Source organism: Sardina pilchardus, chromosome 7 (genome assembly GCF_963854185.1).
Source record: "Sardina pilchardus chromosome 7, fSarPil1.1, whole genome shotgun sequence".
NCBI lineage: Eukaryota > Metazoa > Chordata > Actinopteri > Clupeiformes > Clupeidae > Sardina > Sardina pilchardus.
In genome coordinates, this window is record NC_085000.1 from 27,221,530 (window position 1) to 27,245,225 (window position 23,696).

Genomic DNA, 23,696 nt, shown 5'->3' on the forward strand with positions numbered 1-23,696 from the left:
ACTCTATGTTGCTGAATTAAGGGGACATGGTAGTGTGTGTGCGTGTGTGTGTGTGTGTGTGTGTGTGTGTGTGTGTGTGTGTGTGGCGGGGGTTGTGTGTGGGGTGAGGAGGGGGGTTGTCCCTCTTGTGAGGAGCATCGCACCCAGCTGCTGCGTTGAGGAAAGTGTAAGGAGGGGAACCTTTTGTGTGTGTGTGTGTGTGTGTGTGTGTGACAGTGTGTGTGTAAGTGTGTGTGTGGGTGAGGAGGTGCATACTGACCCTTGAGGTTGCGTTCCCCTTTAAAAGTCACGGCGTTCTCAGATACGCAGAGCTCATGCAGGAGCTGCTGCGGCAGACGGGGAACACTGCTGAGCTGTGCAGTTTGTGCTGCCAGTGTGAGTGCAGGGAGGAGGGGGAGAGAGAGAGAGAGGGAGAGGGAGAGAGAGGGGTAGAGATGGAGAGAGGGAGAGGGAGGGAAGAGTGTGTGTGTGAGAGAGAGAGAGGGGCATGAGAGATGGAGAGAGAGAGAGAGACTGAGCCAGAGAGAGAGGGAGATAGAGAGAGAGAGAGAGAGAGAGAGAGAGAGAGAGAGAGAGGGAGAGAGAGGGGATGGAGGGGGAGAATGTAAGGGAGAGAGGCAGAGATGGGAAGACACAGCAGAGAGTGAGTGAGTGAGAGAGCAAGAGAGATGGGGCTAAGAGCCGGCAGAAGATGGAAAGGGACAGAGCGGGAGCGAAAGAGGAAGAGAGAGGGTCTGAGCAGGAGTGCGAGCGTGAACAATGTCATTCTGTTTTCGGGAGGCAGTGCTGCAGTCAACTTTGCCCGCTCGCCGAGCTCACGCCGTCCTCTCTCTCTCTCTCACTCACTCTCTCTCACTCTCTCCCTCCACCCTCATCCCTCCTTCCTTCCATCCTTCCCGCGGCGGGGGAACAGCGGCCGGTTCAGAGTGAGTATGCGCAACTTTCCTCTGTCCTCTCTCTCTCCGTTGGGTACCGTCTCTTCTGCTGCTGCTGCTGCTGCTGCACAACTTTTGGCTCCCCTCTTTTTATGGTCCTTCCTGGTTTCACTGTGAGGGGCTGCCGCTGTTTTCAGACCGCTTCAGCTAGGCGTCCGGTGGGATTACGCACATTATTCATCCTCGGATGCATGGAGAAAGAAGAAATATCACACCTCTCTTTCTCTATCTCTCTCTCTCTCTCTCTCTCTCTCTCTCTCTCTCTCTCTCTTTCTCTCTCACACACGCACTCTCTCTCTCTCTCACTCACTCCCTGTCTTTGACTGCAGATTACTCTTAAAGGAGAATTGGGAAGTGTAGCAGTGGAGTCTAGTAAGGGGTTCTGGGCCGCATCCTGTGCGGGTCCGGTGAGACCCCGGGCCAGGTCCGGCCCAGTGCTGGCTGTCTGCTGGCGCCAGCCTAGATCCCGGTGTAGTGCAGGAGTTGGCGGTCGTCTAGGGGTTATGTCACGTTCTTGTTGCACCAGCTAGTTTGCTTTCTCTCCGTATCTCTGCATGTGTGCGTGTGTGTGTGTGTGTGTGCTGTCCTGAACACACATGGTGTGATTTTGAAGTGACGGGATGTGTGTGTGTTAGGACAGTTAGTTAGGACACGCAGCCTCAGAATGGGTGCAGGACAATGCATCAGTGGTGAGGGGGAAGCAGTGTTGCTGGATGGGGGGGGGGGTGCACTGATAGTGCCTGCAGACATAAATAAAACATAGTTGACGCTGCAACTCAGCGACCGCTTCGCTTTCCGCGCCGTCTCCTTGACTTTGCTCTACTTTCATCATCTCTTTCAGCCGCTGTGTGTGTGTGTGTGTGTGTGTGTGTGTGTGTGTGTCTGACTTAGCAAGTGCGTGTGTATGTGTGTGTGTGTGTGTGTGTGTGTGTGTAGTGCACTGATTGTCTCTGTCTGTGCGCCTTGGAAGAAAAGTCCTGTAAGTTCTCTGCAATGTGTCTCAGCTGCAGTGAGTGTTTAGCTAGGAAAGAGTTAAAGAGTTTTGCAGCAGTAGCCGTAGCAGTAGCACAGCAGCCGGGACGAAAGTGAGCACTCGGCGTTATGGGGGGGGGGGGGGGGGGGGGCGGGGGGGCAGGGGGGCGGCCTGGGGACAGCACGGGACGGACGAGAGAGACGCAGGCGCCGGACGCCGGCTGCTGGAGTCAGCTCGCTGCGTGTCAACCACAGGCTGGCCACAGCCTCGCCACACAACAGAAGATTGTGACAGAGTGCAGGTCTGGATTAGGCAGCAGAGGAGAGGAGTGGAGCGAGTGGAGAGAATTGTGAACTGGCCAACACCAGGTGTGGGGAGGGAGGGATGGAGGGAGGGAGGGAAGGAGGAAGGGAGAGAAGGAGGGGGGAGTGGATGGGGGGAGGGGGTGCTTAACGATGGCAGAGATGAGCAAAAACTAGCGAGTTAAAGGGGGGAGATAGAGGAAGAGAATGAGAGAGAGAGAGAGAGAGAGAGAGAAAGAGAGAGTGTGGGGGGGGCTAAGAGCTGCAGGTAAAATCTTACATGGAGAAGGAGGGGGGTGTTAGTCAGGACAGGGATTCTTTCACTCTCTTGTTGGGACGTTGCAGTCCTCCGGAAGCCTGGCTAAAAGGGTCCAAGCCTACTGTGCTGCATCTGTGTGTGTGTGTGTGTGTTTGTGTGTGTGTGTGTGTGTGTGTGTGTGTGTGTGTGTGTATTCTGTGTGTGTGTATTCTGTGTGTATATGTGTCTGTGTGTGGGAGTTTGAGTGTGTGCAGAACTGCTTTAATGTGTTGAGTGTGTTCACGGCTGTGTGAGTGTTTGTCAGTGTTCATAAAAGAGCTTGTGTTCTGTGTGTGTGGTGTGTGGTGTGTGTTTGTGTGTATGCGTGTGTGTATATGCGTGTGTGTGTGTGTGTGTGTGTGTGTGTGTGTGTGTGTGTGTGTGTGTGTGTGTGCGTATTCTGTGTGTATGTGTGTATGTATGTATGTGTGTGTGTGTGTGTGTGTGTGTGTGTGTGTATTCTGTGTATGTGTGTGCGTGTGTGTATGTGTATTATCTGTGTGTGTGTGTGTGTGTGTGTGTATGCGTGCGTGTGTGTGTGTGTATTCTCTATGAGAGAGAGTGTGTGTGTAGGGGGGGAGGAGGCACCATGAGGCTCATAACTCACTTTGCACTGCAGGACTTGCCGTGGGTCTCCTCTCTCCTCCTCTCCCCCTCATCTCATAAGGCTGCTTGCTCATCACCCACAAGCCTGTTAAAACATGCTGCACTGGCACTTGCATCTGCATCTGCATGCAGTCTCTGCAGCCTCCATCTTTCCCTGTGGGGTCGTCCACTCCTTGGCCCTTCCCCCCGCACGTCCCGCTCCACGCAGGGACCTTCGACAGGCTACTACTACTGAGTAATATGCTGACGCGGTAAAAACTGATCGCCCCGACCAGGCACCTTGTGAATGGCAGTGGGCTAGTGAATGGCCGTCCACGTATACAGATCTGTGTATATTCGTGTAAATGTACGTACTGTGTATATATATATGTTTGTTTGATTGTGCGCATTGAAGATTTCGAGGGGAAAATAAGAAAACTTTTTTTTTTAATGAGATGATTCCTGCATGGGATTCAGGGCTTGTTCACTAATTATGAAGTTAGGGCAGAACTGAAGGTGATGTGTTCGCTGTGAGGTCATCTCAGGATCCTTACGAATGCCGCTCTGCATCCAATGCACCTTGATGAGAAGAGAGAGAAAGAGAGAGAGAGAGAGGAGGAAGAGAGAGAGAGAGGGAGGAAGAGAGAGAAAAACTAGGAAAATCGCCTCCAGTCCTCACTTATAATCATGCAGGATTAGAAGTGCGCACTGGCTGGCGGTGAGAGATGATCTCCATCATTGCCAGAATCTTAGCCTGACATCATTAAGAGAAGCTGCAGTTCTCACTGGCTCCTGGAGGGAGAGTGCTGCACGGCCAAAAAAAGAGGGAGAGAGTGAAAGAGAGAGTGAAAGAGAGGGGGAGAGAGAGAGAGAGAGCGAGAGAGAGCGCGCCGCACTCACCTGATGTTCCTTGCAAGCTTGCAATGCAATCCCCTCCCCCTAGACCTCCCCTCGTTCTCCATTTCAGCCCCTCCCCCTCCTCTTTTTATACCTCCCCATCTCTCTCTTTCATCTCTTCCTTCTCTTCTTCTCCTCATCTCTCTCTCTCTCTCTCTCTCTCTCTCTCTCTCTCTCTCTCTCTCTCTCTCTCCACATTCCTCCAGAGACGATTAGCCCCTGCATTGTGCTCCCTGTACCAACTCTGTGCATTTCATCCTCAAAATTCCTCTCTCATCAAGTCACTGTACAAATCGGGATATTATAATTCTAACTGAGCCTCACATGGCCCTCCTCTCCTGGCCCGTACCCTCTCTCTCTTTCTCTCTCTCTCTCTCTCTCTCTCACTTCCTCCCCCTCTCCTTCTCTCTCCTCTCTCTCTCTTCCTCCCCCCTTCTCTTCTCTCCCCCCCCCTCTCTCCTCTCTCTCCTCTCTCTCCTCCATCTCTCTCCTCTCTCTCACTCCCTCTCTCTCTCCTCTCTCTCTTCCCTTCTCTTTCTCTCTCTCTCTCTATCCTCGTGGAGGGGTTGTCGGCTGGGTAAGTGGAGCAGGGAGCTGGTGCGTGCTCCGTCGTCAGAGTGTGAGCATCAGTAGGAGCAGCAGCAGCCCCTGCTGCAGTGTCCTGCAGCACAGTTCCTGCAGTGGCGAGGCTAGCGTGGCAGGCAGCCGTAGTCACGTGCAGCCAACGAGGGTGATGGGAGAGGAGGCAGCCAGCCAGCTAGTCAGCCAGCCAGTCAGCCAGCCAGCCCGCTGTTCCTGCCCTGGGCTCTGCTGCTGCTGCTGCAACTGCTGCTGCTGCTGCTGCTGCTGCTGGAAGTCTCTCTCTCTCTCTCTCTCTCTCTCTCTCTCTCTCTCTCTCTCTCTGCCCTCTGTGTTCACATACCGTCTCTCTCTCTTTCTCTCTATATATCTCCCTCACTCTTCCTCTCTCTCTCTCTTCCTCTCTCTTTCTCCTCCTCTCTCTCTCTCTCTCTCTCTCTCTCCCTCTCTCTCTCTCTCGCACTCGTTCCCCTAATGGTGCATTGTCCCGTTCCTGTGTTCCAGATCCGATGATGTAATCAATGCAGCAAGCTTTGAACTTGCTGGAGTAAGGATTCCTCACATGTCCCCCCCCCATTGACTTTTTTACCCTTCTGGATAAATGGCCATGGCCAGATTCCTCTGTGAGCATTTCTGCGTGCGGCTGGGGGAGAGGAGCAAGAGGAGAGGAGGAGAGGAGGAGGAGGGTAGGAGGGGGGGAGGGGACACGTACTGGCTTATTTAACCGAGAATGGCGCAGCACATGCAAGCTTCTGCCTGTACAGGCCAGCAGTGAGACTAAAGAGCGGTGTTAAAAAATGAGGAATTAGCTCAAAAAAAGGTGTGCGCTTTTTAGACGACGGGCCGACTGAGGCGATTCCGTTTTCCTGGTCAGAATTACACTAAAGTGCCGCTAAGTATGATATTAATGTATTTTTAGCCTTGAGAAGAAAAGTGGGCTGCTCTGTTCTGATGACTCAGGTGAAATAACGCTCCAATCTTGCAGATAGTAGGTCAGTCAGAGAGAAGTGTGCTGACTCCCGCTAACCAGTGGACACTGCAGTATTTGAGTTCCCTCCACACGGGGGAAGATGTATAGTGCTTGGGTAGGTTGCAGTAGAGCAATTTATAGCTTTCCTTCTCTCTCTCTCTCTCTCTCTCACACACACACTCACTCACTCTCTTTTCTCTCTGTCCTGTGAAGCATTCATTATGTCCTGCTTCATTCATTTTGTTCCTGTCTTCTCCTCTCCTTCTCTTTTCCTGTCGTGTTTTCTCACTGCCTTTTACTTCTTGCTATCTGCTCTCACTTCACTTCCTATGTATGCCGCCATCAGTTATTTCCAGTGATTTCATCTTGCGCTGTGGCGCCTTTTGTGACTTTGCTTTTTTATTGATAAGGTCATCAGTTCCTGAGTGGTGTGGTGGTGCAATGCTGCTCAGGTACAGTCCCATAGAGTAGTAGCACACTGCAGTACTGAAGAGCCTCCTTCTCTCTCTCCTTCTCCCTCTCTCTCTCTCTCTCCTTCTCCCTCTCTCCTTCTCTCTCTCTCTCTCTCTCTCTCTCTCTCTCTTCTGCACTTCTGCTGAGCTATGCTGCTGCACCTTGAGTTGCAAGTCTGCCTAGTGATGAACTAACACTACTGCACTAATGAACTCACATAACCCTGAGCTTCAGCTATGCTTCACTTGGTGGGTATATATGTACGTACAGCTGGAATGTCATGTTAGATGCACCGTGAATGTAAGGACGGACAGAAATATTGTCGTTAAAATATTTGAAATAATTAATTTTACTGTAAATTAGATTTTTCCGTAAAGTAGTAAAGAGTTTATTTGATGTAGGTAATGAAATAATATAACAACATAGTACATAGATAGAAATATAGAAATATTTTGAAACATCGACTTTGTGTGCATGAGTGTGATGTGGTGATGTCTGAAAAATCTTGTTACAACATCAACAAATTAATCATCAGACGCTGACCTTTTTATCATTTATGTTGGAATCATAACTATTTAATATGTGTATAAAAAAACAACAACCTTTCAAAGAAAATGTTTGGATGATTCATGGCCACAGTTCTTTCTCTGAAGGATAGCAAGTGAAGATATGGTGTGAAACCGAAGCCAATCATTCAGACTACCAGAGACACCTCCTGTCTCCTTAGGAAAACATCCTATAGGCCAGCGCAAAGGTGATTAAACATTTAGTATGTTCTCATGGACGCAGTATCAATATTTGATCTGAGCCGAGCAGGCCAATTCTCCCTTTTTGGTATTAGTGTTTAAAGCAAGTAAATGCAGTCTCACAATGTAGTTAAATGAGTTTGACAATTTCAGGTGGTGCCTTTAATGTATGCTGTGACCTCTGTCAAACAAATGAATAAATCATCACATTTTAGACTCATGTCACTGTAGAGACAGCAAAGTAACATGGCTATTGTCAGAATGCCAACCATTATGCAGGTTATCAAAGGTGTTAGGTTTGTGTGAAAAAGGGATGTGAAAACCTCAACTGCGCTACCATCCTGGTGTTGGATTACTGCATTGAGGTCCTGTCTAATCAGTACTCAGAGAGGTCAGCCACCAGGGGGAGCTGTTTTCAATATCCTCCAGGAAAGTCCCCAGGGGAAAATTGCTAGTGGTTAGCATAGCCTATGGGATAACACAGTAACTGTCCCTTTTTTTAACAGTTCCAGGGGCTTAAATTAAAAACATTATTGCCAGCAGCTGAGTAAGTGTATAGAGACATCGAGATCTTGATAGACTTACCAGTTAGAATTAGTTGAAGCTTATTTTTTTGTTCTCTGTTTTTCAGGAAGTGTCTGAACTTTTGAAGTGTTGAAGTTTTAATTCATTGCTGGTGCTTTATAATTACACATTTCGTAGTTATAGACTAGATGATTGCTGAATTATATTAATTTGTAATGCGTTGATTGAATATTGAATATAAGCACTTTTAAAAACCTGAAGCAACTTCAGTAACTTCCTCCTTTCCTTATCACAAATGTATACAGAAGGTTAATGAAACCCTGTACAGTAGAGAAAAAACAAACCCCAATCATTCAAAAAACTGTTTGTCTAACAACTTCTTGTCTTGTCTCCTCCTTCTCTCTCTCTCTCTCTCTCTCTCTCTCTCTCTCTCTCTCTCTGTGCTCCACCCCTCCCTGAGTGGCTGCTTGGCTGAGAGCAGGCTCAGGCTGATGGCGCTGAGCTGTGCTGGAACATGTCTTGACTTGTACCGGCTTGCCTGGAGAGAGTGTGCGAGGCTTGTGGTCACCCGCCTGGACAGCTGGGTGCCTCTCACTGGCCCCCTCCCTCAGACAGCAGGCACAACACTGAGGGACACAGAGAGCGACCTAGTGAGGTGGACAGAAGAGAACTGGACCAGGTACCGACCCAGAGAGCCCAGAGGCTCATCTCTGCCGGTAAGAGCCAAGTTCGGCCGGCCGCTGCCGGGTGCCGGTGCTCTGTCGTCACTCTTTAAGGTGGAGCACCCGTTCCCTGGACCTTCCTCTCCGTCTCCGTGTACCTTTCTCTACTTCTTACCTTCTCTCTGTGACATTTTGTGTCTGTGGTTTGTAATAGTTCATTGTTCTATTCTGCATTTTTAGGCTTTTCTTTTTATTCTGTCACATTGTTCAGTTAACTATAACTGTCACCTCCTCGAAACAAAACATTCAGATTGAACTGCAACAAGTTTGCCTTATAGACAATTATAGACGTTATTGTCTTTACTGCAGTCATTGTCCTTATTGACAATTGTGTGGTCATGCACGGCCAGGACAACTTTGAGTGGTCAGTATAGTGGAGGTGTATACCGAGAAACAGAGAGGGTGAGCCGTGTGTGTGTGTGTGTGTGTGTGTGTGTGTGTGTTTGTGTTTGCTCACTCCTCACTCCTGGGCGCACACATTTGACTCATTAACTGAGGACCATCGCTTAGCTCAAGAGCCTGACATTCTTTTCGCCTCTACGTCAGGAATAAGCCCCTTAGGCTATTTTTTTGCCCTCACAGACATTATTGACATGTTACGTGTGTGTGTGTGTGTGTGTGTGTGTGTGTGTGTGTGTGTGTGTGTGTGTGTGTGTGTGTGTGTGTGTGTGTGTGTGTGTGTGTGTGTGGGGCTGGCGGTGGGGGGTAGAGTAGGGTTGCATGGAGACCGCCACCTCTGACATACACATCCCCTTTCCGAGAGCAAACAACACCTACTCTAGCAACAAAGAGGGAAATCTGTGTGATTTACTGGAAGCTCTAGAGGAGGACGTCAGTGTCTGTCTGACTCACAATCTATGCTATGTCCAAACACACACAAGGTCTGGACACCAGTCCAATGTGTGTCTTTTGTGTCTTTGATCGTGCAGGGCTGGTGGAAGTTCTTCCTGTACTCCAAGTCTCCCCCCCTCCCCCCATCCTAAATCTCTTGCAAGTAATGCTTTGATCATAGAGGGACCATGGAGCCACTGACCACAATCAGGTGAGTAATTTCATATGGTCCAGCTTTGCTGATTTCAAATGCCACACATTTGAATCCGAATGCGAGCACAATATGTGACTCTTAGACACATTTAGACACATTTATACACATTTATACTTAACTCTGTCAGACAACATCCTAAAAGTAACACAATGTGGGAATTCCCCTGTATGTGAATTTTCTACTGCTGGGTACCCATGTTGCGTTAAGGAGGCTACTCAATTGATCCAAAACCAAAGAGAAGGCTCATACTACTTAGTGTAATAAGCATTCCAGGTGCGCAATAGCAATATCAGAAACTCCATTCTCCTTACTGTAATCAGAGTGGGTTCACAATGATTTTTAAAATGCTGTTATATGGTAGAAGAACCGCACAGTGTTGCTTTAAAGCACTATAATTGACTCTTAGTCCAATCTTTTGTGCTCACTACCTAATAAGCATGCCAAACAAAAACCCTACCAAAGCCCCCCCACCCCCCCACCCCCCACACAGTCCACTTGATAAACTGATAGAGGCTTGACAGCATGCTGACATCTTTAGGCATAATAGTTAGCGATTTCATGGGCCGTTCCATCCCAGATCAGATGCATAGCCTGGGCAGCTAGGAGTAGCAACAGGGATGCGTATCTGTCCTTCAGATGACCAGACACCATCATTTATAGGATAGCACCAAAAGAAGTTCCTTTCAAAACATATCTCAGAATCGGCAGAGTGTGGCATATAGTGTTTTGTGTTTTGTGGCTCTTACGCCTTGCCTGCTGACCAGACGTTGACAGCCACCGGTGTGTTTCATTGGTCAAACGGGGGGCTACTGAATTATTAATGTGAGCCTGCTCTACAAATAGCACAGGCATTGATCAGGAGGCACCAAAGTAAACTGATATTGTCAAGGAGCGCAATGTTTGCACTTTGCTTCCTAAGAGATAGCTCAAATATACAGAGTCTGGCTTTCTTTTTTAATGCCGAGTCTCACTTTAGTGAAACTAAAAATCGGTCACTCAGCTTCTTTGGAAAACGCTTGCAATTCCTTCGAGAGAAATGCTGTGTAATGTCTCTTCTTTGGAAAGCGCTTGTAATTCCTTGGCGAGAAATACCGTGTATTGCTTCACCGTCACCTCATCACCGCACTGCAGCACAACTGCATTGATGATCTGAATAACAATTTAGTCATGAATGATAGCCTCTCGTAAATGTACTTCCATGATAGCCTCTCTTATCAATTTACTTCTATTGTTTACTAACTAATCCATATGTTGACCCAAATCAAGTTTAAATGCCATACCGTCCCCAAACAAGACAAGACTAGCCCTGGAGCTCTGACGTCTAGCTTTGGTGTTCGGGCATGGTACAGACGTTTGTGTGGGAAACTATTTCAAGCAGGTTTCTGGTACTTTCCCTTTAAGATGATTAATACTTGGGTATGGGAGCAAGGCATGCCTGCTGTACAATGGACAGAGTCACAACAGTAAGAGAAAGAGAGAGAGAGAGGGAGAGAGAGAGAGATGGGAGAGAGAGGGAAGGACAAGGAGAGAGTGAGAGATGAAAAATTCTCAGACAAGAAGAGGTCAGTGGTCTTATTTCTTTGTTTCCTCTTAAGGTAACACAAAAAGGTGGGATTTACTCTGTACTGTCGTTTTGTCAGTTTTTGTTTGTGCAGGGGCCATACCAGTGAGATCTACGCATGTGTGTGTGTGTGTGCGTTTTACTTGTTGAGTGACTACGCAGACCAACTCAACGCACTATCTATAGTTAGACATGATCTTAGAAGCATGCTGAGGAGGTTCAGAAGAGACTAAGTCATTGCAGAAATCATGCGGGGGCTCGGCGTGGAAATATACGTTTCAAAGGAAGCTGAGGATAAAACAGCACTGTCACTGTAGCTACATGAAAGGAAAGCAAAAGCTCTGAGAGACAACTATGTCGTGGGTTTTTCCCTGTTCTCTGCACAGTTTGGTACTTTTCTGCACTCTTTCGTCCCCTAGTTAGTTTCACTTAATCTGTGCTGGTATCAGTTGAGGTCGTCAAAACAGTCATATTCCATCACACACAAAACTGTGTGTGTGTGTGTGTGTGTGTGTGTCTGTGTGTGTGCGTGTGTGAGTGTGTGCATGCGTCTGTGTGTGTGTCTGTCTTGTGGTCAAGTCTTACATCTGCTCCCATGGTGCTGAAGTGTGTCAGAGGTTGGGGAGGCGGTGTGCGTTCGTTCGCGTGGCGTGGCGCAGCGCGGCGCGCTGCTCGCCGGCCGCCAAAAAGGCACGCTGTGTCCCTGCCTGGACTTCCTGCCTTGCCAGTATTAGGGATTACATCAGGGCCAAAGCAGCGAGGAATTCCTGTCATCATGTGGCCAGGGCAGCAGCCGCTGGCCTCACGAGACAGACGCCGGGACGGGACACAACACGGCGATTTAGCAAGCACCGCAGAAACAGGGTCACAAGGCGCATGCCTGCCTGTGTCAGGGAGGGTGGACACATAGTCACATACAAGGGGAGGGTGTTATTCTTCTTCACTGAAAGTGAAAGAGGTACCAGACTTCAAAATGTCCTCTTGAGTTATAGCAGTGGCACATTTATCATATTTGAAAAAAAGAGAGCCATGACAATGTACTGTAGCCATGTGTAAATGGTTTTGTAAATATACAATTTACATCCTCCATTTCTTTTTCTACTTTCCATCAGTTCTGTTATTTTCCCCTGGAATGACTTTTAGACATATAGTTGTTGTTCGGTGTTGTTGTTTTTTTTTACAGCACTGGGATTTCTGACCCCCACATCAACCCTAAACCATCCAACTGTTTCCCGGCCGTCGTTCGTCATTTAAAAATTAATCGAGTGAGCCGCAACAGCTTAAAACAAACTTCCTCTACCGAGGAAATATCCAGAGCCAAATGTCAGCTGCCACATGTCACAGTCTAGTAGCTCCCTGTAGATACTGCCTCTAATGCCTGTAAACACGTCCCCCTTATCTGTAGCCTGCATGTAGAAGAATACTGAACACAACCTAGATGACCCCGACTAGCTGAGCCGGACTGACAGGTTGCTATCCACGCATTTCAGCTGTCTGTTATACTGTAGGCTGACACGTGCAATTGAGAGTATTGCCTCCTGGATAGCTGTGAACGTGGTCATGGGGGGGTCAAAGCCAAGTGACCCTGAGTTCAACTCGGAGTGGTTATTCATTCACTCAAGCCAGTGAAATAATATGTATTAATGTTTCACTAATGAGAAAACTCCCCCAACTGCTCAGAGGACCGTGTGATATTGCTGTGTCCTTTATTCTGGTGGAAATTAACAGAACTGCATCAGTCAAATGAAGTCCAACTGTATGAGAGGGACACAGTGTGCCTGTCCCCTTAGCCTCCGGGTCACCTCTAATGGATTAGTTTGAAATATACGTCTCTTCAACTCTTTTGAGGACGAAGCCTGAGTCTCACCCCCCCCCCCTCCCCCTCCCCCCCTTCCTGTACTCAGCGGGGCTCTTGGCTCCATGCTCATATCAGCACACCTGATAATCAGTGGAATCAGAACAGGGAGCGCTGTCTCTCCACTCTAGACAGGTCATTTGCGCAGGTGTGGTCTTGAGGAGAGGCCGATAACACGCCCGGCACGCCACAGTTGGGAAATGCATTATCAGCGGTTGTTATGAGAATGGCGAAAAAAATGCGGTTAGACTTAAGTAGCCAAGGACTATTTGAGAAAGCAGCCTGATTGGATTCTCTGCAGCGAGACCTCTGACGGCCACAGCCGTTCCCCCTCACACAAAAAAAGGCCCCCCCTCCCAGAGTGATTTATGGCCGTGTCTGACTGCGGACCACGAGGCTTGACCTTGCGCCATGCAGCCTCAGGATTTATCAAGCTGAGTTCCAGCCCGCTGTCTCCACAGCCTTCAGTGGCTGCATCTCTCTCTAGAGCTCCAAGAGCCTTTGGAAGCACCATCAATATCTGTCTCTAGCTCACCCCATCGAAGCCTCTCTCTCTCTCACACCCCCCACTCTCCCTCTCTCACCCCCTACTCTCACTCTCTCTCTCTCTTTCACTCACTCTCTCTATCATTTCCCCCCTCTCACTCTGTCATCAGTGAGTGTAGATGGCTTCCTCATATCAGTGTGGTACTGTATTGTCAGAAGGCAACTTCCTGGCAGGCATGGGGTGCGCTGGTCTGGGGCGGTCGGCTTTAAATAGCCCTGCTGTGGGGAATACCAGCTGATAGCGCTGGAATTCTGCCTCCGTGTGTGGCAATCACAGCCCAGTCCAGCCCTCCTCTCACGCAATACAGAGTCACACACACACACACAGATATACACACGAGCATACACACACACACACACACACGCATACACACACACACAAACACAGCTGCATGCAGACTTACTGTGTAGGATATTAACAGCTCCACTAAAGGATATTGTGCATATGACATAAGACAAATAGACCAATACATACGTACATAACATATAGCTCACTCATTTTCATATATGTAGCATATGGACACGTGTGGTGTGGACACGGAAACATAGGTGCTTTCTTTTGCTTTTCATTCTACAGCTTCTGCTGAAGCAGGAGTTGAACCTGATGAACCGAGACTGCCTTTATTTGTGCTAACATGAGTCATGGTGTGGCTATTTATGGTCGAGAGGGGGTTTACGGTTCTCCATGCATTCAGTAGCTCCATAAAAAAGGTGTGTGTGTGTGTGTTTCCCTCTCACCTAGGTCTGTCTGACTCTCCTGGGAGATTGCTGTGGGCTTGGTGGTGGACTGGAGTCCTCAGGACGGTTTAAGTGAACTGAGAACAAGCGTCCTCTGATCCCACACACAGTCAAAAAGGTATGAGGAACTCACTGTGGAGGCTTTTTGTAAAGATAGATATTTTTAAGATTCTTGGGTGTATCCGTTTGTGTGTGTGTGTGTGTGTGTGTGTGTGTGGGGGTGTGTCTGTGGGTGTGGATGTGTAGGTACGCATAAGCTCCACTCAGATTCTCCGGTGACCTCCAGTGCTGTCATACAGGGAACTGAATTACCTGACAGTGATGTAGAGGTCCACTGTGACTGCCCACCCCAAGGTTACTAATACTGTTAGCTGGTCTCTCCTTCTGCCAAGCCCTGCTACTCATGACCCAGCCAGTGATGGGAGAACTGCTGCAGAGGATTTTAGGAGCCATGTAGGACTAACAGAAATCTTATATGTCCCTTATATTGCCCTTACTGCAGCATTGGCTTTGCCCTTTTGACATATTAAAGATGGGAGAAACTCACTGCAGTGTAGTATAACAATATTTGTTGGGACAATACACTGGTGGCAAGTAACACACTATTTATTTAATATTCTGGTTTTAATTGTATGTTGGTTATTCATGTCATCTCTGATCATGTTGCCTCTGAAGGCCATGAGATGGCACGAGACCTTGTTGTTCTCTTGTGTCAAAGTGGAAATTGGTAAAAAGGAAGTTAAAGGTGGTGGGAGCAAAGACGTCAAGAGGATTGCAGAGACACTCCAGTATATAAAGCATAACATGAGAAATACAGAATGGCTCTACTGTAATGTAAACAACTGCAATTATATTGTATCATATGAATACTGTATCATATTTGAATGCTGTATTTATATATATAAAAAAGAAACCTGTTTGTCTGACTTCTTGCACTAATATTGTGTTACTTTGACCTCTTACAGGCAAGTGTTATCACATACACCATATGCCACCCAGTAAAATGGAGGAAAGTCAACATGTTTGTCCTCAATGTCTACATAACATGAGATATGACGGACACTTATCAGGGAACAGAGCTGAACAACCCTTCAATAAGCATGTGGGTAAAAAGCATGGAGAGTTTGGGATTACTCTCGGTTGTTTCCCCATTTGCGCTATTCTGTCTCCTGCCCACCACAAGCACGTGGGCCCAACTCAGCGGGGAGGCCCAAGCAGAGGACAGACGTGAGGATGAGGATGAGGATGAGGACAGACAGGAAGGACGGCGCCCACCGGCTGCTGTGAGTGTTTCTCTGGCAGTGTCTTAGCTGGTTGTTGTGAGGAGTGAGAACGAAGCAATCAGCAAGTATACTGCCGCAGAAACTCTTTACATTGAGAGCCCCTCTCATCCCACCCACCCCCCTCGTCCCCCCCTGAACACCACTCCATCTACGGCTCCTCCACTGCTGCCTGGGCAGCATGTCTCTCAGCTCCCCCGTCCACCCCCATCACTCTGCCACAGCCAGGGAGGAAGAAGAGTGTGGTATGGTATGTATCTCCTGCTTTCGACAGTAACTCCATTTGAAACAAACAAAAAGTGACGTTGTTAATGAATTATTACTGTAAACACAGGCTGATTGCAGTAACGATAAAATAAAGCAAGCACCACCATCTGTTTTCTTAGTAAATGTAGCATGGTTGTTGTTTTTTTTCTAAATGTGTCGATCAGTAAACATGTTGTGGAAGATGATAAGATCTTCTCTCAGTTTCCCATACAACTGTCTGCTTTTGTTGTTTTGCTAAACGACAGTTACCATTGGCAGCACCGTCTGACCTTTAAGGCCCTCAGTAGGAGAAGACACACTTGCGGTGTAGCGAGACACAAACATCATTAGTGCAATTACGTATGTCCTGTGGCTCTGTATGATCACATGCTGATTGGTGGCACATTTTTGTATTTCAAATAAAAAAGCAAACGTTTCAGATTGTTCAGTGTGTTTTCTCACTTGTGTGTTGGTATGTGGGTTTGTTTATGAGTATGGAGTTAATGTTTATTCTTGTTCAGTGGATTGCGATGAACCATGTGTTTTTTTCACCTTTGGGGCAGATATGACATTAGTTAAATACCATTTCACCAAGGAAGTTGCATTATGGACATGACATAGTAGTTTGACGTAGTTGAGCAGAGAGGAAGAGAAACTGTTGTAACTTATGAATGCAACCAACCACTCCTCACAATTTAAAACATTTTTCAAAATGGCTGAAAATAAAAACCTACAGTATATGACTCAGCCATACATCTAGCATAGACATTGTCTATTGATATGTTGACTCTATGAGCATGCTTTTCCCTTGGGAAAGATAAATATAACCCACTGACCCCACCCCTGCTCATAGCCTACACCTTAAAACCACCCTTGAATGTCCTGGTTGACACTTCAAACAAACAATCAGTTGACAGGGCGGCCTTGATAAAACTCAGCGGCTGCATTGTAGTCTGTGAAAATATGTTTTCATTTTTGAGAGGGAATTAACTCATAATGTAATGCATTTTCACAAGTGACCTTGAATGTTAGGTGCAAAGAGCTTTAAAATTAGCATTCCTATAGCATGCATGAAGCCTACTGCTACCAAGAATCGTTGATCACAGATCTTAGGTCTGCAGTCTGGCTATTTTGTCAGCTCTAGTCTAATATTGGTATAGTTAGCCACAGAGTTTGTATAGCCTCAGCAGGCGAGTACAAGGAGTCCTTTGATCCAAAGGATCAAATACTGTATCATGAATACAGTACTTTGTAGTAACCTTGAGTCGTTTTCATTTAGAGTGTCCATGATGCATTCAATGTTTAAAACTGTCATAAGCTAAGAAAATCAGACACCCAAACCATGAATTTAGCATAGCTAATCCACTACCTCACTGACATTGGTACCCCCTTCATCTTACCTATGAGGATCTGCTAAGTTAACGTCATCAATGTTAATAAAAGCTTTCATTCAGTCATTGTGAAAACGCTGTTTCACAGTTATGACTTTAAACACTGACAGGTTGGTTTCTGGTGACTATGTGCCCTATGGATACAGCTGGCTCTTGGTCATATGACAGTGCTTGCTGTAGATCTTGCACAGCACAGACAGGAAGGAAGACCATTCCACACTCACTTTACAAGCTCTGTCGTGGAATCTTCACCTCAAAATACTAAGTGAAACTTCAACATCAATCTTTCTAAATCTGTAGAAAAATGCATTAATTGCTGACAGATGTAGGCAAATGTAACCACATTAGAACCAAGGACGCCCTTACATGGCATTCCTTTACATTTCCTTTTTGATATATAGAATAATATAGATCATCTCATTACAACAAAATGCTATTTTCCTTAAAACTATAAGTATGTAGTTCTGTCCCATAGTGTAGGCCATGGTATTTAGAGTAACCGTGGTCAACACCGATCAGTGTATCACATTTTTTTTTAAAGCTTGAAGGCTGCTGAAAAAGCTTGTCTGGCTGGAGAGAAATTGTGGGATAGCCTACATGGCCACCCATTTGTTAGGGTTCATGACATTGTCCCAATCAAACACTGGCCACAGAGTAAGCTATCACTTTCAAAATGACAAGAACATTCAGAAATGTTTTTGCGCACATCTGATACCCAGTCTCTCAAGACCTCGTTGCTATAGGCTGCTCATACAGTATATTTCACCACATTAGGCTCACGTTGACTGCTCCATAAGCAGAGCTTATACTAGTGGAATTCTTTTTTACAAATTATTTCCCCAAGATGTTGAATTAGAATTATATTGTTATCTTGGTAAAAATAATGTTTATCTTGAGATAATGACATGCAGAAGTTGTGATCTGAAGAACATTTGGATGTATCCGGATGGCATCTGAGAGAATGAGAGTTTCCATGCAGAAAAAAAAACTAGTCAAATTGAAACATCCCTTATGAGACATGTTATGGGTAGTCTGCACAATACTATGTGGAATGGAACTAAATGTGGAACTAAATGGAATACATTTCCAAGAAATGTCCTGGTCTACAGCATGATGTAAAAAAAAAAAAAAAAAGACTGCCAATGACAAACTCCTTTTGGAAGAGAGTCAGCCACTCACACCAAGTGAATGACTGAAAGGAAAGCCAGAACAGCTTATATCACATGGACTTGCCCTGGAGGTGAAGTGCATGATGTCAAACTGAGAATGCAGGAGAGTAACAGAGGTAGTGAGAAAGACAGAGAGACGGATCCCCTCCCATCTTTTCTAAGGGATGATGCATGTACTGCAGTGCACAGCAAGATGGAGCACTGCAGGTCTTTTTTCCCTTGCCATGCCACTGCATTGCTGCTAGAGGAAAAAAAAGAGGGGGATGTTTTTTTCTCTCTCTCTCTCTCTCGGTGCATCAGCAAAATGGGAGCTGCAAAATCCTGGCCTGGCAGATAGGATTGGAGGCGCGATCGGACTCTGGTTTTTAAGTGTGGCATCCTCAGGAATACTCTCTCTCTCTCTCTCTCTCTCTCTCTCTCTCTCTCTCTCTCTTTGTGTGTGTGTGTGTGTGTGTGTGTGTGTGTGTTTCTCTCTCTCTCTCTCTGCAGTAATGTGTTGTTTCTCTCAAGGCAGCCTTACCTTGTTTGCTGAAGCTGCTACACAGAGGCTGGGCTTTTGCGCGCACACACACACACACACACACACACACACACACACACACACACACACACACACACACACACAAGGCTGTGATACTGGTGAGGATTGAGAATGTCCTTCCTCTCCCCCTGCCAGGTCCAACTGTGCGCTCAAGTGTAATTTTGATGCCAAAAACAGCCCACCAAAAATGGCCTGAATCCTACCATTTCACAACATAATCTGCCAGAGAAATGTAAGCAGAATTGTTTAGTAAATATAACACTAAAGGTGAGTTTTAGTAAATACAGCATTGTTCTACATTGGTGTGTAATTTTGACCAATTCCTCCATTCAAAGACATTTTGATGTCTTACGTCTAAAAAGACTAAAACTATGTTAGTGTTATCACACTGAGTTAGGACATCAGTGTAGGGTGCAGCTCCTTTGCCTAAGCTTTGTAGAGGGGGCTTTGTAAAATGCATTAGCGAAAGGCCAACTTCTCAATGCCTATAGCCTCTACTATTAGCCAACCAGCAGGATCTTTACTGAGGACATGAGGATATTAGCATTAGTCTACTATGTTGTCTAGAGAGAGCTCTATTGCTGTTTCACATTGTGCCATCTGATGGCAAATAGATGTAATTGCAGGTTCCCTGCAACATGGAGTGGTTTTAGTTTTGGTTAGGCTACATGTTAAGACGTTAAACAAACGGAAAAAAATACTGTTGAGGCTATTCATGGGTTTCATCAGGCCCCTTTCCACAGGTGTAGCCTATAAAATCAAGCACCATGATTATCAATGCAGACTGCATGGTGCTTGATTAATACACCTGGAAAGGGACCTGATGAAACCCATAGCCTCAACGCACACACAGCATATTAATTGTTTTATTCTTGTCATGCTATAGCCTACATGTCATATCCATTCTTACATATTTATTTTTTTACCTGTCTTCATGTCTATGTTCAGCATTCTTTTAAACAGGGACATGAGTGCAATAATATTTGTGATAGATAAGTCCCACAATATTAAGATAAATAGCTGAGCAATGGCTTGCATGGGTATGACCAGAGAAGCTTCAATTGTGCATGAAGTGTGGCCAACTGTTTATTTGTAGGCCTATGCCATTAAGTGGCCTAGGCTAATAATGGACGTATCCTGTCTTATGTCAGGCTCTGAAATGTTTCATAAAGCACTAATTAGCTCAAAAGATAAACGGCAGGTATTTTAGTCTAATTGTGTCTTCCAGATTAAGTCACGAGAGTTACATGAGCAACCGGAATAACATTTCCTTAAGGCCACTTCTTCAGTGGGGTGAAGGGGAGGGGTTAGATGTTAAAGGGGAGGTGTTTCCGAGCTTCCTTGTACGCTGAAGAGCAAAACACTGTTGCACTCATGTTTTTGTTAATTTCTGACTTTGTTTGGGAAGCATTTGGCATATGCACTTCAAGTAGTTTTCGGTTTACAACTTCCATGGCAGCCACCACAGCTCCCCTTGAGCCTAAAGCCCGCCTGGTTTGCTTTTGTTTGTTTTCTACTCCCGCTTTGGATTTGAAGAGTGGTTATGGAAATATGTTGGCAAAAATGTTGTCGCCACCACAAACTTCATAGCGTACGGCAATTGATTGCTCAAGAAAAAGACTGCTTCGTTTTTCATCTGTAATAGATGTTTTTGAAATCACAGTTCAAGGGAAGAAATTATGGCCGAAGTGTTTGTTTACGAGCAGGTTGTTATTTTGATATCCTGTGCCCTCTCTTTCTTGGGATCTCTGTTGATTATATTAACTTATATTATTTGGGCTGATTTGAGAACTACTCCAAGAAAACTGCTGGTGTTTCTGTCCGTCGCTGACCTATTGTCTGCGGTCTCTTACGCTTATGGAGTTTGGAAGATTTTTGACGGAGACTCCTTGGATTGTATCGTGCAAGGAGCAATCTCTACATTTGCCAACACAAGTTCATTTTTCTGGACGGTTGCCATCGCGATTTACCTGTACATTTTCATCGTGAAATCCAGTCAGAGACTGGCCGACAGTCTGGTGCTCTACTTTCATTTGGTCAGGTAGGAATTTATGCTCTCTGTATTGTTTTCAGACATAGCTCGTTAGTGATTGCATAACCTAAATGCGCTGCTCCAGAGACGAGCTTGTTTTTCTCCAGAACGCTGATCAGTGCACTTATCAAAAATATTTAAATAGCATGTATCGTCAAGAATGTATCTGTGCTGTCGCGTAAAGACTGTTGTGTCCTTTATTCCATATTTTGCATATGACCATGACACATCCCCCATTACATAATTCAGAGAAGAGAGTCTTTATGACTGATATGTACCCTCACACCCACAAGCTGCAAGCATATTTCTGCCGTTTGTAACACAGTTATTCACACTGACCAAACTCCTCTTGTCTTTTTGTGGCTCAGCTGGGGGTTGCCTCTGGGTATCACCGTGGCCGCCCTCTGCCTTCATAAGATCGGCTACGATGCCTCGGAGGTGTCTGTGGGCTGGTGCTGGGTCAGCATCAAAGCAGAGGACCACGTGCTGTGGATGCTCCTGACAGGCAAGATCTGGGAGTTCCTGGCCTACGTCATGCTGCCGGTGTTCTACCTTCTCATCAAGCATCACATCCACCGGGCTGTGAGTAACATGGGGTGAAGCGTGGGCTACCAGGATTACGCATTCCATTCTTGAAGAAAGCCAAGGGGCCTTCAGGCTCATTAAACAGACCTTACACATTTTGAAAATGCATTTCACACATTTAGCCTACTGACAGAAGTGCTCCTAGGCATGGAAAAGGTTTGCCAAAACTGAAGTACATAAGGCTCAATGAAACCAAAGGAGGATAGGCTATAGTGGGGTGTGTTCCCATTTTCTGAATAACATGATTTGAGATGAGGAACATCAGTTTTATTTTTGCTTAAAGGACTTTATGAAATAGACAAATAAACACTCTATTTTCATTCTGTTCTATTCAAATTAACGTGGGCTGAAATCAGAAAGAAGATGTTCAGGGCACCATGTATTATTCAAGACCAGAGTGTGGAAGAATATAGATTTTTGTGAAATGTAATGTAATATCATCTAATTTCCCAGTGAGACAAATGAAAACATTTCAGATATGAATGGAGTACTAGAGAAGAAGAGACTTAAAAATATTATCAAGCATTCTCAAATGTTAAATATTATTCAAGACGAGGGCACTTTCTCCACATAGTCTATTGGGCTATTGCCCACATATATTGCTGTGCAGTCAAGCTGAATAGAGCGCCTTGAGAGCTTAAACAATTCCTATTCCATATAAGATTCCAGAGGGATAATAAATGTGAGCATTTTTGTAGGTCTAGCCTACTTTAGATGCCAGTGCGAGCTGAGGATAATTCCCTTGTGCAGGGCAGAATGAGTCATACCACTTTTCACATTTGTTTGAGTAAAGGAGTAGGTGAATTTCCGAAGTCACTAAACGAGACAACACACACCTCAAGGTGGTTTTGAAAAGTCATTAAAATAGACTGCGCTTGTTCTCTCTGTGTCCTCCTCCCCCCCAGCATGCTGCGCTGTCTGAATATCGGCCCATCCTGGCCAGCAGCCCCACGTCCAACTCGCTCACGTCCATGGCGGACCGCAAGCTGACCCTCATCCCGGTCATCTTCATCTTCCTGCGTATCTGGAGCACCGTGCGCTTCGTGCTCATGCTGGCCGGCTCCCCGGCCCGTCAGCACCCCGTCCTGGTCACTTTACATGTGAGTTGTTTGTTTATCGACTACACTAAGCTGTCACACTCGCCCGCAGTTCGTTTAGCTCGTTTGCCTGTACAAGGCATCCTCTGTACACCGCCGCCCGTGTTAACTCAGTCTAATCAGGCACTCTAATTCACTTTTGGAAAACTCTTTATTGAATTCCTCTCTCCTCTCCTCTCCTCTCCTCTCCTCCCCTCTCTTCTCCTCTCCTCCACACTTCATCGCATTTCTTTTCAGGGCATTGGAAACACTTTGCAGGGAGCGGCCAACTGCATCATGTTTGTGCTGTGCACTCAGCCCGTGAGAGCCAGACTGGCCAACCTCCTCTGCTGCAGAGGCCAATCCAGGGCACGGGGCGCCGAGGCCCAGCGCAGTGGAGGGGACGACACCCCCTCGCACGCGGAGGACAACGGCACCCGCCGGTAGTTGGACGAGGAGAGACTGAGAGCAGGGAATGGAATGGAGGATATTGACTCGGTAGCTCTTTGCAACAAAGACAAGAGAGAGGGGGGGTGGGGGAGAGAGAGAGAGAGAGAGAGAGAGAGAGAGAGAGGAAGCGAAAATAAAACAGGCAGACAAGAGGGAGAGGGAGGAGTGGAATCGACTCTTAGCCGTAAGCCCCCATACTCAACTCTCCCCCTGCCTCCCACAGTCATCTCGGCAAGTGCCTTTAAGGATTAATGGAGAGACTGCAGTCACATGTGCACAAAGGCCCGAGACACAAATGCACTTTACATTATGAGGGTAGCAGTGGAGCATTTTTGTAAGGCTCCGTTTTGATATTTCACAAAGACAAGGGCGTCTTTTTGTGGGTCTTTTTAACTTTGCTCTTCTCATATCACTTGATATAGGCACTCTGGGTTTGTAAGTCTCTACTGCTTTAGCCTTAAATGGAGACCTCTTCCTCTTTCACTGAGGTAACCTTAGCTTTAGTAGTGTGAACATCTATGAGTGTGGTTTTATTCTGCGACCAATGTGGCTCAAGTACTGTAAACAGTCAGCACACAAGACGTTGATCTTGTCGAGTTTGACACTAGTCTATGCAAATGATGTGTACAGTTTGAGTTTTTATTTGCTAATATCTTTCTTTTTTGTCCACCTGCTTCCAAAACACAAATCAACCCGTCATTATGTGCTGTATCAAACTAACGATGTGCTGTAAAGAAGTGTTGCCATATTATTTATGCATGTGATGGTCTTAGTATCTGTTTACATAAATGCTGTTTGTAGTCAGTCATGTTACATGTACATATCTATTCATATACAGCCTAATTGACTTTAGATACGATTTGTCTTCAGATTCTCTTCCACTAATCTTTCCTCATTTATACTGTAGCTCCATCCTTGTTTGAACGATGAGAGCAGAGGGAAAATGTGCCTTTGTCAAATGTACTGTACTCTGCTGTTACTGCGGTTCTATGCATGCACACACACGTCATGCACATCTACATGTATTACCTGGTGTAATGGAGTATGACTTTAAATAAAGCTGTCTATTATTCCATACATGTAAAATATGCGTAATCGAGTTTGGTGTTAGGATTAAGCCATAAAGCCTCTGTGGCTATACTTGGCCCCCCCTTGTCGTAACATAGCCTGAGAGCATAGCAGTGTCTTGGATGAGC

General features: G+C 46.2%; 1 protein-coding gene and 1 long non-coding RNA gene across 2 annotated transcripts; both read left to right on the plus strand.

The window, feature by feature from the left end:
• The first annotated feature begins 7,765 nt into the window (after positions 1 to 7,765).
• LOC134086916 (uncharacterized) lies at positions 7,766 to 15,695 on the plus strand. The gene is made up of 4 exons (XR_009939783.1): positions 7,766 to 7,979; positions 8,915 to 9,027; positions 13,735 to 13,848; positions 14,696 to 15,695. It is a non-coding gene; the product is annotated as an uncharacterized LOC134086916 (long non-coding RNA).
• Positions 15,696 to 19,699: 4,004 nt separating this feature from the next.
• gpr157 (G protein-coupled receptor 157) lies at positions 19,700 to 23,308 on the plus strand. Its single transcript, XM_062541610.1, has 4 exons — positions 19,700 to 20,398; positions 20,758 to 20,971; positions 21,880 to 22,074; positions 22,309 to 23,308. The coding sequence occupies exons 1-4, from the start codon at positions 20,037 to 20,039 to the stop codon at positions 22,495 to 22,497; spliced, it is 960 nt and encodes a 319-aa protein (XP_062397594.1). The 5' UTR covers positions 19,700 to 20,036; the 3' UTR covers positions 22,498 to 23,308.
• The last annotated feature ends 388 nt before the right edge of the window (positions 23,309 to 23,696 follow it).